At 38.2% G+C, this 14,542-nt stretch overlaps 1 protein-coding gene across 1 annotated transcript in view; it reads right to left on the bottom strand.

Annotated features, from left to right (window-relative positions):
- Positions 1–3,211: 3,211 nt before the first annotated feature.
- The window catches only part of LOC111867019 (46 kDa FK506-binding nuclear protein), a 14,292-nt gene continuing 2,961 nt past the window's right edge, over positions 3,212–14,542 (bottom strand). Inside the window, exons 3-9 of the mRNA XM_023856481.2 lie at positions 10,985–11,074; positions 8,814–8,936; positions 8,367–8,492; positions 7,053–7,399; positions 5,732–5,902; positions 5,225–5,403; positions 3,212–3,543 (exon numbers count right to left, since the gene is read on the bottom strand). Coding sequence (XP_023712249.1) covers positions 3,462–3,543; positions 5,225–5,403; positions 5,732–5,902; positions 7,053–7,399; positions 8,367–8,492; positions 8,814–8,936; positions 10,985–11,074 — 1,118 coding nt within the window. The 3' untranslated portion in view covers positions 3,212–3,461. The remainder of the gene's footprint in view (positions 3,544–5,224; positions 5,404–5,731; positions 5,903–7,052; positions 7,400–8,366; positions 8,493–8,813; positions 8,937–10,984; positions 11,075–14,542) is intronic.

The raw sequence follows: 14,542 nt of genomic DNA, 5'->3' as shown, positions 1-14,542 counted from the left end.
TCTATCTGCCCCTCTATCTTTCCTTCGATAACTTCTTTTAGAAGGCAGTTTCTGCGTAAAACATGACCAATCCAATTAGCCTTCCGTTTTATTATTTCGTGTAGGATATTCCTCTGCTCACTGACTCTAATTAACACTTCTTCATTTCTCACATAATCGGTCCAACTGATCTTCTCCATCCTTCTCCAACACCACATTTCGAAAAAATATTACTATCTAATTGGAAACATCAGAATTAAGCTATGAAAATTATATACCCTCATGCACTCACTCATTGAGCTGAGTCCTTGAAAAGCCGCCAGTTGTGTAGCTACCACGAACTTCCCAGCATTTTATGGAGCCCAAAGGTTCATTACTGTGTTCACAAGAGCCTTCCCCTGGTCCCTATCCTCAGCCATATCAGTCCAGTCCATACCATCCCATCCTGTCTCTCTAAGATCCATTTTTAATACTGTCCACGCACCTATGCCTTGGTCTTCCCAGTGGCCCTTTCCAGCAGGATTTCCCACCAATATCCTATATGCATTCATCTTCTCCCTCATTCATGCTACATGCCCTGTCCATCTCATCCTCCTTGACTTGATCATTCTAATTATACTTGGAGAAAAGTACAAGTTATGAAGCTCCTCATTATGCAGTTTTCTCCAGCCTCCTGCCACTTCATCTCTCTTTGGTCCAAATATTCTCAACACAAAAATTCTATACTAAGCCATGTAATTACACCTACCATATTGTTGAATTATATAACTACTGTTACTCCAGTCATATAAGAAAAGTTCATAAAACAAGTGATTTTTTTAATGGTTCTGTGTTCTGGGATATAATACAATATAGGCTGTGACACTTTGGAGGATCACGTTACCTTCATCTTCAGGGCTGAAAAGTAGGATAAGGAAGAAATGAGCATGACGCTGGCAGCAAGCAGCACTCTTGCTTGGCTTATTCTTCAGCTCTGAGAGAAGTTCCTACAAAGTGTTAACTTTGGCACTACTACACTGTTATATAGAAGACAAAAAAAAAGTTTATAGTCACAGCTGTGAGAACCTCAAATCCCATGTTATGTGATTCGCTTTATTCAGGTCCTGAAGTATATCCCACACATACCTCTGTGCAAAACTGAACCACTTGAGTGTTCTTCAGTCCCTGCATGTCATTCACATAGGAGATTCTTTGCTCTGGAAATAAATGTATGGGAGAACTAATGAGTCAGTTGTGAAATGTTCAAACCAGTAGGTACAAGGTGGTTCAAATATGACCGGGACTGATTTGTGTGTAAACAAGGCGCACTGCACAGCAGCTGTGCGACCTTTAGAGAGTGAAGCCCCAACATCCACCCTCCCTCTTGTTTGGGTTAGAACCTGTTCAGTCCTGTCTGTGAGTTGCTAAGAGTGATGAGCGAACAGAAGGTAGCGTGGAACAATGCATTGTGATCAAATTCCTTGTTGGAGAAAATGTCCCGTCTGCTGAAATTCACCACAGACTCGAACAGTATGGGGAAGTGTGTCTCTCACAGACCCATGTGTTTGAGTGGTGTAAGTGCTTCAGAGAGGGCAGAGAATGCATGGAGAATGAACCGCATGAACGTTGGCCGCAAACATTGATCGTGCAAATGCGCTTATTCGTGAGAATAGGCACATCACTATCAAGGAACTTGGAGCAATGCTATCCATCAGTGTTGGTAGTGTAGAAGACATCGTGAAATACCACCTGCACTATCACAAGGTGAATGCACGATGGGTACCACGCACTTTAACGGACATGAACAAAATGGTGGGCATGCAAGCTGCTAGTCGTCTCCTACAGCAGTTTGAAGATGAAGGTGATGCATTCTTGAACTCTAAGAGTGACCACCGATGAAACGTGGGTGCACTACTTCATTCCCAAGTCCCAGCAGTCATCATGCGAGTGGTGGCATACCAGTTCTCCCAAACCCAAGAGAGCATGGAGGAGCCATTCAGGAGGAAGAGTGATAGCAACATTCTTCTGGGACTGGCAGGGGGTTATTCATGTAGACTTTCTGACAGATGCCAGAACAGTCAATGCAGCTTATTACTCAGACCTCCTGGCAACAGACATGAAGGAAAACTTCCGATCCAAGTGAAAGACAGGTGGAAAGTGGGTAGCCTTCCTTCAAGACAATCCACGCCCCCCATACGGCCAAAACAATGAAAACCCTCTGGACATTGAAATGGAACCTACTGACACATCCGCCATACAGTCCCAATTTGGCCTCAAGTGATTTCTACCTGTTCAGAAGGCTCAAATCAGACTTGCAAGGCATGCGGTTTGTGGACGACGCCATCATCCAGTCTGTTCGGGAGTGAATATGCCACCAACCACAAGCCTTTTTTGAAAAGGGCGTCAGGATGCTTCCAAAACATTGGAATGACTCCGAAAGGGAGTACGTTGAAGACTGACATGTGCAAGTAAGTGTTTGGCAATTATGGTTTAAAAAAAAATCAGTCCCGGTCATATTTGACCACCTTCTGTATACTCCAACAAATATTATTATGGCTCTTCTCAAGCCCATGACATGATGTTTCCAGTGAAAGCCATTTTGTACTATTTACTCAGAATCTGGGAATTCACTCTTCCAGTACTCCCATGTTTTCAAATTATCTCTATTAGTGCTTAAAATAGATTTTGGAGTGTCAATGTGTAAAGTTATTTTATAGGTCTTGTATTCAAAGCAAGAAAAGTGGTGCAAGGGGAATTTATTTTCCATTGCAACAGATTTGCAAAATAATATTCTTATTACTCTAAAAGTTGATGCAATCCAAAACATGTGGGGGGGGGCTACTTGTAGCCTGTGAAAGAATTGTATTATAAGCATGCAGAACAAAACAGACCCTAACAAGAAGTTGCTTCCAAAATTTCATAATGAGATTTGTGTTTCAGTCATGGTGTGTGTGCCGTGCATTGTCATACCATTCCTCCTTTTCATATGGCATCGTTATATTCAACCAGTCGTACTTAAGTTCTGGAATCCATGGAAAGCAGTAGAAACAAAGGAAGAACCACAGTTATCCCCAGCAACGCTTGAAAACAAGAACAGTGAAGAAAATGGTACTTGTCCTATTGCAACCGAAGAAAAGAAAACTATATAATATGAATTTATTTCACAACTTCTATCATTCCTAATAAAATAAGTATTATGCTAGAATGTACAGTTCTCGTTAAATGCAATATGTAAATGTTTATAGTAGACCAGTCTATATAAAACATGTCTTTTATTAATAGTTTCATCTTTTACATAGCACAATAACATCAAAAACAATGATGATAGCTGTTAGTAATTATGCAACAAACTATGAATAAAGTTGTAGTTTTGTACATGCAAGTTGATTTATCTTCAGTATCATTTCTTCATTTTACACAAAGAGCAAGATACTAATATTCCAGCAGCTGCTTCATGTTATGCTCTTCCACTCACATCCACATTTCAATAAGTCACCTGTGTCTCAATTAACTGTTTTGAGTTCAATATCAAAGACCAGTGTACTGTTTGATGGAATGGCTGGTGGTGAACCTTTGCTGCCATAACTGCATGAAAAAAAGAAGCAAGAAATTGATAATGGCCACTGCACCTGTCATGAAAGCATACCAATTAAGCTACATGTTCTAGATCTCTTTGGAAAAAGAGAGGGCAGCCTGATGCTATAGCTGCTTAACCCCACAGAAAGAGACCGAACCCACTGTATAAAAGGCTGAATGGATCATTATACTGACACGCTGCAACCCACACAATATCACTGGCAACGCCATTAAAATGCACTTCATAATGAATATACCATAACACTGTGTTGTAACAAACAATTCAATGTACAAAGAACTGCCATAAAGTTCTATTGTCGTCCTCTTGGTTGTGACACCATGTGGTCTTGCAGGAGGGCACCAACAGCTGCACCCATCAACACTGACTATTTTGAAAATGATACGGAAGGATGAAAGATTTTCCTTTAAAATTTTTAAAAAAAAATTAGGACATGTACAATGTTCAACTTTCTTAAAAATACTATTACTATGCAAATCTAGCCTAGTACAAAGCTACAGCACTCAGTTAATTCTCATCGACAGCAGCATGTATTTATTTATACAAATTATCCTTTCAGGTTCTTATAATATATAATTCTGATGTACCAGAATAAAAAAGAAACTGGCAACAACTGCTGATCTTCCCCATGTCAGATCCACTGTATACAACTGACATGTGCTTCCCACTGTTAAGGCTACTTGGTCTGTAGCTGTTATTGCAACACANGAGGGAGGGAGCGCTTCGTTACCGCCACGCACCTGTGGCCTGAGTCGCCACGTTGCTGCTGGGTAGGGAGGGGGTCTCCGTTCCGCAACATGTCACAATATATTACTTCTGATTCTTCCATGGCATATTATAAAATCAGTCAATCGTAATATTTTTACTTGTTTTCCTTTCATTCCTTTAATGGTAAAAAATCTCATTCTTATATGACTAATTCCAGCCACAAGTAACCTGCATTCCTTAGTTCTCTAATGGCCCATGCTTCATAGACAGAGCAATGTTTATCAGGTACATAAATTTTGAATGTGCATACATCTAAAGACTAATGAAAGTTTGAAAATTTGGTTTATGGTACTCAGAATTTTTATGAACTTTTTACACTAGGTCTATATTGTCCTTAATAATGCTGACTGCATTGCAGATAACAGAATTTTTTGTTGAGGTGCCGTACACTTCCAGCTGGTTCCTTCACGAACGTAACCCTCACTCACTCATGGACCTTAGTACTTCTTGAGATGCCACCAACTGTGCAGCTACTCAACAACTTCCCAGCATTTTAAGGAACCCAAAGGCTCATTATAATGTTCAGAACAGCCATCCCCTGGTCCCTATCCCAAGCCAGATCAGTCCAATCCATGCCATCCCATCCTATCTCTCTAAGATTCATTTTAATATTGTTAACCCACCTATGTCTTGGTCTCCCCAGTGGCATCTTTCCTTCTGGCTTTCCCACTACTATCCTACATGCATTCTTCTTGTCCCCCATTTGTGCTACATGCCCTGCCCACCTCATCCTCCTCGACCTAAACATTCTAATCATACATGAAGAAGAGTACGAGTTATGAAGCAACTCATTATGCATTTTTTCTTGAAAGTAACCACAAATATAAATTCAAAGACAAAAACAAAATAATAATAGATATAATTAAAACAAACGTGAATTCTGCAGTGCAGTGTTCTACTTACGCCAAAGCAGGAGGACAAATGATCCTCCTTTTCCCACCAACTTTCATTCCACTCACTCCAATGTCCCAACCTTTTATTACTTCACCACGACCAAGCCGGAACTTGAAACCAGAGCCCTGAGTTGCTGAGTCAAACTGCTTATTGTTGTGTTTCAAACGCCCAACAAAATACACGGACACCTGTTAAATAATCACTATCACAACACAATCCATTCTGTAATAACAAAGGCCTACATTAGACAAGAGAGTCTGAATTACTTAAATCCAGTCCACATCCTCATAATCCATTTCCAAAATACCCATTTTAACCCATTGGCTAATAGGAGCCACACTGAAAAGCCAAAGACCTACCTCCAGAGTCTCAACTCAACTCTTCCTCACAGTTTTATTCTTTTGGAAAGTTACACATGATTCAAAAGCCATGAGGTATGTCACTGAAAGAAAGGCTCAAGGGATTAACTTTCCTTCCATCTCATTCTATTAATACATGTTTAAAGCAAGTACTCACCTCTCTGCCTGGCTTGGCAACAGGACCATTGCCTACTTTGACCTCTTCAATAGTTACTCCACCTTCGAGAACCTTCTTCTGTGGTGTATCTGCACCTGGTGTCTTGGGTCCCTTTGGAGTTTCCTGCCCTTTCTTATTTTTCTTACCAGACTGCTGCTGGACTGGTATTCCCTATTAACACATTACTACATTAGAACCTGTAGTACTTAAAATGCTATTCCATTCAAACACAAACACTCATTAGACAGCTATTTCCCAGTCATGGCATTCAAAATTCCAGATGCAACAGGCCTATAAATTCCGACATTTGAAATAGGTGCCTCTCAAATGTACTGAAAGCCTAACAGGGTCCCTATCATTCATATCTCAATTCCATTCAAATATTATTCACCCAAACCAAAGCAATGTTTAGGAAGACCTCTGAAGAGCCAAAAACTGGACTACAATTTTTTTGTTCCGACTGAACTGTCCTATGACAAATAAATGACGGCTTCATGGCCAAGAAGCCATAGAAAAGAAGAGTGAATGCACATGAAGAGACAATTCCCATTCATTTTGTACACAAGACACTTCATATGATTGAATTACAATCAATCAGTGTATTTCAGCAAAAATGTGTGTACTATAAATGTACAGGGAAAGTATCAAACAACTTTTACACAAAAATAAAGATCATGTTTAGTACGATGACATTCAAATTCATATTTAATATTTCATGAAGTCCCATATTCAGTGGATATTTTTTCTGTTTTCAGACAAACCCCAATATAAACAATGTATTATATCACCAGAACTCGACCACTATTTAAATTTTCTGTCAGAAATTGTTATGCACAACCACAAGTTTGAAAAGTGATGTCAGAACTGAATGCACACTCAAGAGAAACTGTTTGTGTCACTTCACATTCTTTCAATTTTTATTTTTTTTCATTAATTACTTTAGAAATATATTTGATACTGTTATGTAACTGTTCAGAAGTTTCTTTATGTTCATTTCATACTATCTATTCATGTAAAGACATTACTTTATCATAATGACATACAGAAAATTTTATAAGAGACAATGAAGCAATTTCTTCTACCAAACTTTGCATAATCTCCATTTAGTGAAAACCTTGATTTAGTGTAAGAAAAGACATTTCCCAGCTGTTCACTGAATAAGGATTTCATTGTACCATACTTTCACATAAATTAGCTTCGTAAAAACAGGAATGAAAAAATGACAATGCAGGAATAACAAATCACTAGGGCAAGGGACTGGTGACATTTGGGTTGTAAATGTATCAGATGGCTGCAGAATAATAGCATAATGCAACGTTACATTGACTTGAGTTCCAGGGGAAGGTTTTGGAGTTCCACCCTGCTGCTGTTTTTCACTGGGCGTCTTGTTTTTCTGTTGCTGTTTCTCACTGGGTGTCTTGTTCTTCTGCTGCTGCTTCTCATTGGTTGTCCTGTCCTTCTGTTGCTGTTTCTCTTTCGGTGTCCTGTTCTGTCGCTGCTTCCCAATGAGAGATTTATTTTTCCCTTGTTGCTCATTTGGAGTCTTCATTCTTTCAGCTGCAAGCTTACTTTGCAGTATATCAGTTGGTGTCTTAATCATCTGCTTATCTTTTTTCCTAGATTCTGGTGTCCTCTGTTTGGGTGAAGTCTCAATTTCCACATCTTCACCTGTAAAGGAAGTACACAAAAGATGAACTTTTCTATTATCTTTGGCTCATAATCACTTCAAAGAGGTACAGAAATTTTAAAATGTTTCTATGGTCTAAGTCTTTATCATTTCAAAATTTCTTTCTACATCCTTCAATTTTCAGTTTTTGAGACCATAAATGCTACTGTAGTTCCCAAATTAAAATACTGTATTTGGGTCACTATATACCATATTCGTATATAAGCAACACTCAAATTTTAAAACTAAAATAAAAATATAAATTAAATCTCATTTATAAGCTGCAACAAGGCTGTTACATGAACTTCTCACCTCTGGATTACTCAACAAAACTTAAAAAAATTTAGTTTGCTAAATTCAAAAGATATATATTGTAGAAATTTGCGACAACAAATCGCAGTGCACATACTGTCATACACGTACTGTTTGACAGTCTTGCATGATCTCTCACACTTAGTAATAGCCAAAGATGGTATCAGTGATGCCATTACTACTCTCTCAATGCACAAGATATGCCACAAAATCTAACCTACAAGAAATCCAGAACACTACAGAACACAGTAAACATGGTTCTGGATCTAAGTGCATGTTCGTTGGTCGTACTGTTCTTTTATTGCAATTTATGAATGTAGTTTCATTTAGTTTTTTATATGGACTTTTGATTTTCAATAAAGTGAACTCTGAGAAGAAACTGGCAGAGGGGGAGAGTCTTTTTGCACTGCAGATACGGGCATTTTTATGGTCCATAACTCATTCAAGCAGCAATACAGTTCAACCGCTATATTTAGTATGTCTGATCTAAGTTCATGTTCAAAAACTTTCATCCCTACACGCTCTAAGGAGCTCCTCTACACTTGCATCACACTTACTTATCATCACAAATCATTCTGACATCAGATTTGTCAGGAAAATATGAGAAACATAAGAAGAATTCTTCAGATCAATTTCATCAACCAGAAAGTTACTTACTGTCATCATCAACATCATCATCATCGTCCTCATCATCTTCCTCCTCCTCATCGTCATCATCATCATCCTCACTATCTTCAGAGCCACCAGCAAAATTAAAATCATCACCATCAGATGACAATTCATCTGCAAGTTTAAAATGCAACACAACACAATTTTAGTGCAATAACCTCAAAACGAATACTTTCCATCTTTTGTATATTTCACGACAGTCATAAATACATGAATTCTTATACCAATCGTGCAGTAGTAGTTTTGATTTTAACACACACAAAAAAAAAATGCTATGCCTAAATTACAAAGTCATTCTAATTCACAGAGCACACAATTCTCAATTTTTACAGGGCGTGATTCTGATGAAAGTAAATATATTTGTGCCTCTGAAATAAACTGTGATTATGGTGTGAAATAATACTGTTGCGAATACACTGCAACATTTAATAATACCTTCATCACTTTCTGCTTCTGCGAGCTTCGCTTTCTTGTTCTCAGATTTGGATAAATGAGGTTCATTCTTTCTCTTGCCACTTCCCTTGAGCTGACTGTTGGATTCTTTCTTCCCAAATGACTCTACAAAAATAAATCATCTTTCAGTGAACATGTGAAAATCTCTCCTAGTCTTGCAAGCCAACCTGATTTCTAAGAAACATACAAAGCTGTAAAGTACCCCCCCCCCCCCTTCTACTGAGCTCTGTTCAATTGAATATCAAGTAACACCAACATTATTAAAATTAAACACCGATTTCCATGAAATTTCACATGAAAAGTATGCCACCAGAAACACTTGTAGTCTTCCGTCTATAATGTAACAATATCAATACAGATTTAGATGACACCCACATTTAATTCACTAAAATGTTTAAAAATGTCATTACATTATATATATATATATATACATACAGTAAAACTTGGTTATAGCAACATCGGTTTCTACGACACCTTGTCTATTGCGTCAAATATTCAATGGTACGAACTAATTCCTCATAAAGCAACTGTTTTTATACCTTGCTTAGTACGACATGCACAAATGCATCAACCTCGTATGTAACGTCATTTTCATTCCTGAATTTCTCTGATATGGACATTGAACGTAATTTAGAAAGTGTGTATTGGGCAAGTAACAGGAAACAGATGAAGATAACTGATTACTGTACTCGTATCTAGGTACAGTAAGGCACAACAATTGATGTAATCTACTGTAATTTGGTGAGTAGGCCTACCTTTAATATACAGTATTAGTGCGGTGTGTATTGTCAGTGAAAAGCGCTGTAATATGTCTTTGATATTACACATTTGGGCAATTCCACGTTAATGTTACGTTAGTCTGTACTTAACTACGTATTTCACTAAAAAATGCAACATTTTAACTCGGTTTTTGGTAGATTTTTACGTGACTAACATAAGGCTACTGTGGAAGTGCCCATTTCGGTTACAACGACATTCGTTTATAACGGCACTATTTTTAGGTCCCTTTGATGACGTTATAACCAAGATCTACTGTACATTCTAAGTTTATGCACTAGATGTTTCGGCAACATAGGGCCATCTTCAGGCAACACATTATTAAGGAATCCACTGCATTGAGTCCTTTATCAATAGTATTCTTAAAGTATGTCATTATTATTATTATTAATTTTGGTCTTATAGGATATTTGTTCTTACTATCTTTTGCACTGTGGCCCCTCTGTGCCAAACTGGGCATGCCGCTCCCTTGGTTGTGTATATGATGTGTTGATCTGTGTACCTTGCGCAATATTTCAATGAAACAGGATGCTAAAGTACAATATTATGCCACCAGAAGTTGTCTCACCTCAGAACATATCAGTCTACAACCGTCAATGGTATCAGTGTTATGTAAATGTCCTCTTAAGTGAAAACATTAACATCATTCAGTCTCATGGCGATATATTATTTGAAAATCTACAACTTTCACTATTCCATGTTTTAGAAAAAATGGAAAATAACAAAACAGCATTATAATTGTACAAAGTGATGATCTTAAGATTATCACTGATGAATCCCTACAGCTCAAAATGTGAAGTCCATACAGTGAACACATCTAGTAGTGGTAAATAGTAGCAGTGTTATACCACAAATGCTGGTAGGAGCAAAACTTATAAGATAAGGACTACTTAACAACTATGACATTTATGACGTTTTTTTTTCTTATTTCTTTAACAGTTGAGTTGAATAATCAACCAATTACAGAGCAGAAGTAAGATCGAAGTAAAATGTGCTGACACCTATAAAAGGAGGGGGGGGGGAGGCAAAAGTATCACTGTATCAGGCCACAGAGGCCCATAGGGTTGTGAGATGTTAAGGTTCCCACATCTTCTAGACAATCAGCTCATAGATGGCAGTAAGGTTGTCAGCCTTACGCGCCAGCCGACCTTAACCCCCAAGAACATTCCTGGTACTCATTTCCGTTAGAGGCTGAGTCAACCCCAGGGCCATAGTGTGGCTGGAAGGGTTAGGTAAATTGAAAAAATCCAATGACCTCATCAGGATTTGATCCCGTGACCATCCAGCTTGTAGCATAGTGCCTCAACCAATTACGCTACTGCGTGTTATACTAATTAGAAAACTTCATCATCACTAACAAATCCTGCATTACTAACCTGAATCTATCATGCTGTCCTCATTGTTTGTTAGGTCATCATCAACATCATCTTCATCATCATCGTCATCATCTGTCTCAAGCAGATAGCCTGTAAACATTTATGGGCAATGTCAATTCTCCTGACAATAAAACGAAACAAACTCTGTGGTTTTAGTCCGCAAGCAAACTATACCAACCAGCAAGCATTGCTTGTTGGCAAAGTTAGTACCAACTTTAGTGGATACAGGGTGTCACATGGTCAGCACAACGGATCCCCATGGCCGTTAATTTCAGTCTGACAATGAAAGGAAAGCTTATTTAACCTTTACCAGTTTGACAGTGCACTAGTGAGATGATGCGTGCAAATGGTCCAATGGTGCTACATTTTCTTTCCTAACACCATTATCCTGAAGTTAAAATTTGGTAGAAATTCCCCAAGTATCTAAAAAAACTAATTTCATGGAGCAGAATTTTGCTACTCAAGAAATTACGAACATTTTATGGAACCCAAAGGTTCATTACTATGTTCATAACAGCCCAGCACTAGTCCCTATCCTTTGGAAGATGGACTCTAGTCCATGGAGTTAAGTTATTTAATTCCCATTGATTTACTGCTTTTGGCAAATTCTCACACTTGATGAAACAGATAACAAAGTTCCGTGCCCCTCCTTTTTCAGTGCTGTAATCTAACAGAACTGAAGAGTTCTATCTTCTGGGATATAACACTGTTTAGTCCACTGAAAGTCAACTGACATTTTGCAGGAACATGTCACCTCAATTTTCATGGTTCAAGAATAAGCCAAGCAGGAAACCAACAAAAAACACAGAGTGAGTTCTAACTGGCTTACCCATCAACCCTGAAGATGGAGGAAACATGTTCCTCCAAAACAGGCATGTCAAACTCAACTTGTACAGAGGGCCACCTCAGCCCTCTAAATAATAGTCGAGGGCTGCACTTCAAAATAGAAATATACATTAGATTTTGATACAAGGAAATTTAATTCTATTTATTATTTGGGAATATTTTCAATATAATTACCTAAAGTGGAACACTTATATTTTACCCACAAATCAAACATGTAATTTTACCTTCTATTTCACAACAGAAATAAGCGATTTCCCATTTTTCTTGAAAAAACACGGCACTCACTTTCAATAGTTCTTTTTTTGCTACTTGAATTTTTTGAAAGCGACATTGCCCTTTAAAAGTTACTGTACATATACAAGAAAACTTGTAGCTGATAATTTAATGTTTAATTATAATCTTTATATGTTCATCACAACGTAACATCAGCACCTGTAAAAGAGACTACCAGACTAGTAGAAAGGTGTATCTTGTCTCAATGGTCATAAAAGTGAAAGTTTGCTAGCAGCCCACATCAGCACCTGTAAAAGAGACTACCAGACTAGTAGAAAGGTGTATCTTGTCTCAATGGTCATAAAAGTGAAAGTTTGCTAGCAGCCCATTAGACAATGACTGGGGGTTGCAAGCTAGTTTTGAAGGTAGAAATCCCGCAAGCTAGTTTTGAAGGTAGAAATCCCTTGCACTTGTCTGTAAGTTGTCACCCTCCTTGCATTCTTACTATGCCTCCAAAAGGGATTCTTGGAAATACTTGGGGTGGTGAGGCTGTGCAGATTTTAGTGCATTAACCTTCTGAAATACAATAGTTTGTCCTTCACGAACTTTACAAACCGTTAGTTGGACAAACCCTTCTGCAATTTTCAGAATCACTTTTCCTGCAGCCTGCTAATCTATGTCTTCTTGTCTGTTGGAAAATTGTCTTTACAAAAAATATTTCTACTAAAATTTTGATATTGATTTTAATATCAATTAGCTCTAAAAGTTGAGGGGCCGCATGTTTGACATGGCTGCTCCAAAACATCAGTTGGCTTTCAATACACTACACCTCATTACATCCTAAAAGAGAGAGCTCTTCATATTTACCACTGTGAGAACCTCAAATCCTAAATAACATCACAATACATCATGTTAAAAATAAACCGAATATTCTTTTACAACAACAAAAAAAAAACCAAGTGACACACAGAACTATTGTTCATGGGCATGTCCTATATCAATATATTCTGATCTATAGGATAAAATAAAAATGAATGAATGGTTAAAGCAGTATATGATAGAAATGATATGCAAGCACTAAAGGGTGTCTGAAAAACAATGGTAGGATTTCACGAACCAAGGTTTAGAAAAATTATATACATATTTAATAAATTAATATTTTACTTTAAAGTGTATCTCGAATGGTTTTGAATGTAATTAGTAAGTTTCCATATGTGTATCATTCATGACCCTGCGCATGTGTCCAATATTCTGCTTCCTGCCATACACGCTCATATCTCTTTTGTTACCTGTTCAGTGGCTTTTCTTCTTGCTTTCAAATCTTCAGTTCTGTCCATATAAATGTAATTCTTTATACAGCCCAAAACAAAAAATCAAGTAGAGTAAAATTAGGGCTTCTAGGTGGCCACAATATTTAACCACCCCTGCCAATGAGGGAATATAAAAAAGTCAAATAAATCATGAGAATGAACATGTTCACAGCATAGCACAAGGCAAAGCCAGACAAAGATATAACAGGCTTATACTTGGTGGTGAACAAGCTTACAACCATTCACGTGACTAACCTGCCATTGTAGCATAAGATATGTAAGATAGGCACGATCTGCTCTGCAAAGCCTGGACTGACAGGACACTTATTTACATTGTAAAAGAAAGAATTTTCAATAACATGCTACATGTGTGATATGTACACTTGACAAAGGCCAAGCATATTCATAAAAGACAAACCCAGCCTCTCGTCACAGAGGACGTTACACAAGAACTATGTAAGGGTTCAAACCCCCCCCCCCAAATAAAAAACTTTGCTCATGAGCCTCAAGGAGGTTAGCATCAAACTGGCCGTCATAAAGTAACTCTTGACACTGGGAATGTAGGAGTATAATGTGGTGACCCTGGTGACAACCCATGAAACTGTTTGAGTGCAGCAATGCTAAGGCATAATAATCAATCATGTCTTTGGAGACAGAGCCTCCAATGACCACACCATTACTTCTTGAACACAGTGTCCTCTCAGAAAGAGATTAAACACAGTGCCAATATCCACCTAGGGTGACAGTGCTATCAAGGGATATGACTACAATGTACTACCCTGCCCAAAAATAAGTGATCCACAGCAACTTTCCCACTGCAAATCATACTCAGAAAAAGGTACAAAGGGTGAAGTGGTCCCTGTGCTTAAGTAACTAACACATTGCGGACCGGAGGGGCCATATGGCCCTCTACGTTTCCAAGCGTTGCGGACCGGTCGGGCCATATGGCCCTCTACGGTCACGTTATGTTGCAAAACGCTATATATCGCTGTGTGGCTTCGCTGAATCGTAACTACTGCGTAGATGACCTCGGGAATGATTGCTGCCATATCTAGTAACTCGACCAGAGTCATTTCCTGTCACAACCTAAACAAAATTGGCTTTGTTCTAATCCAAGCTTGCACGTATGAACCACGCAGCTACCAGTTCAACATGGCTCAGAGATGAAAGCAGTTGCGATCTCTTGGAG

This window comes from Cryptotermes secundus, unplaced genomic scaffold (genome assembly GCF_002891405.2).
Source record: "Cryptotermes secundus unplaced genomic scaffold, Csec_1.0 scaffold1483, whole genome shotgun sequence".
NCBI classification, from domain to species: Eukaryota; Metazoa; Arthropoda; class Insecta; order Blattodea; family Kalotermitidae; genus Cryptotermes; species Cryptotermes secundus.
This window is presented reverse-complemented; position numbering and strand designations above follow the sequence as displayed.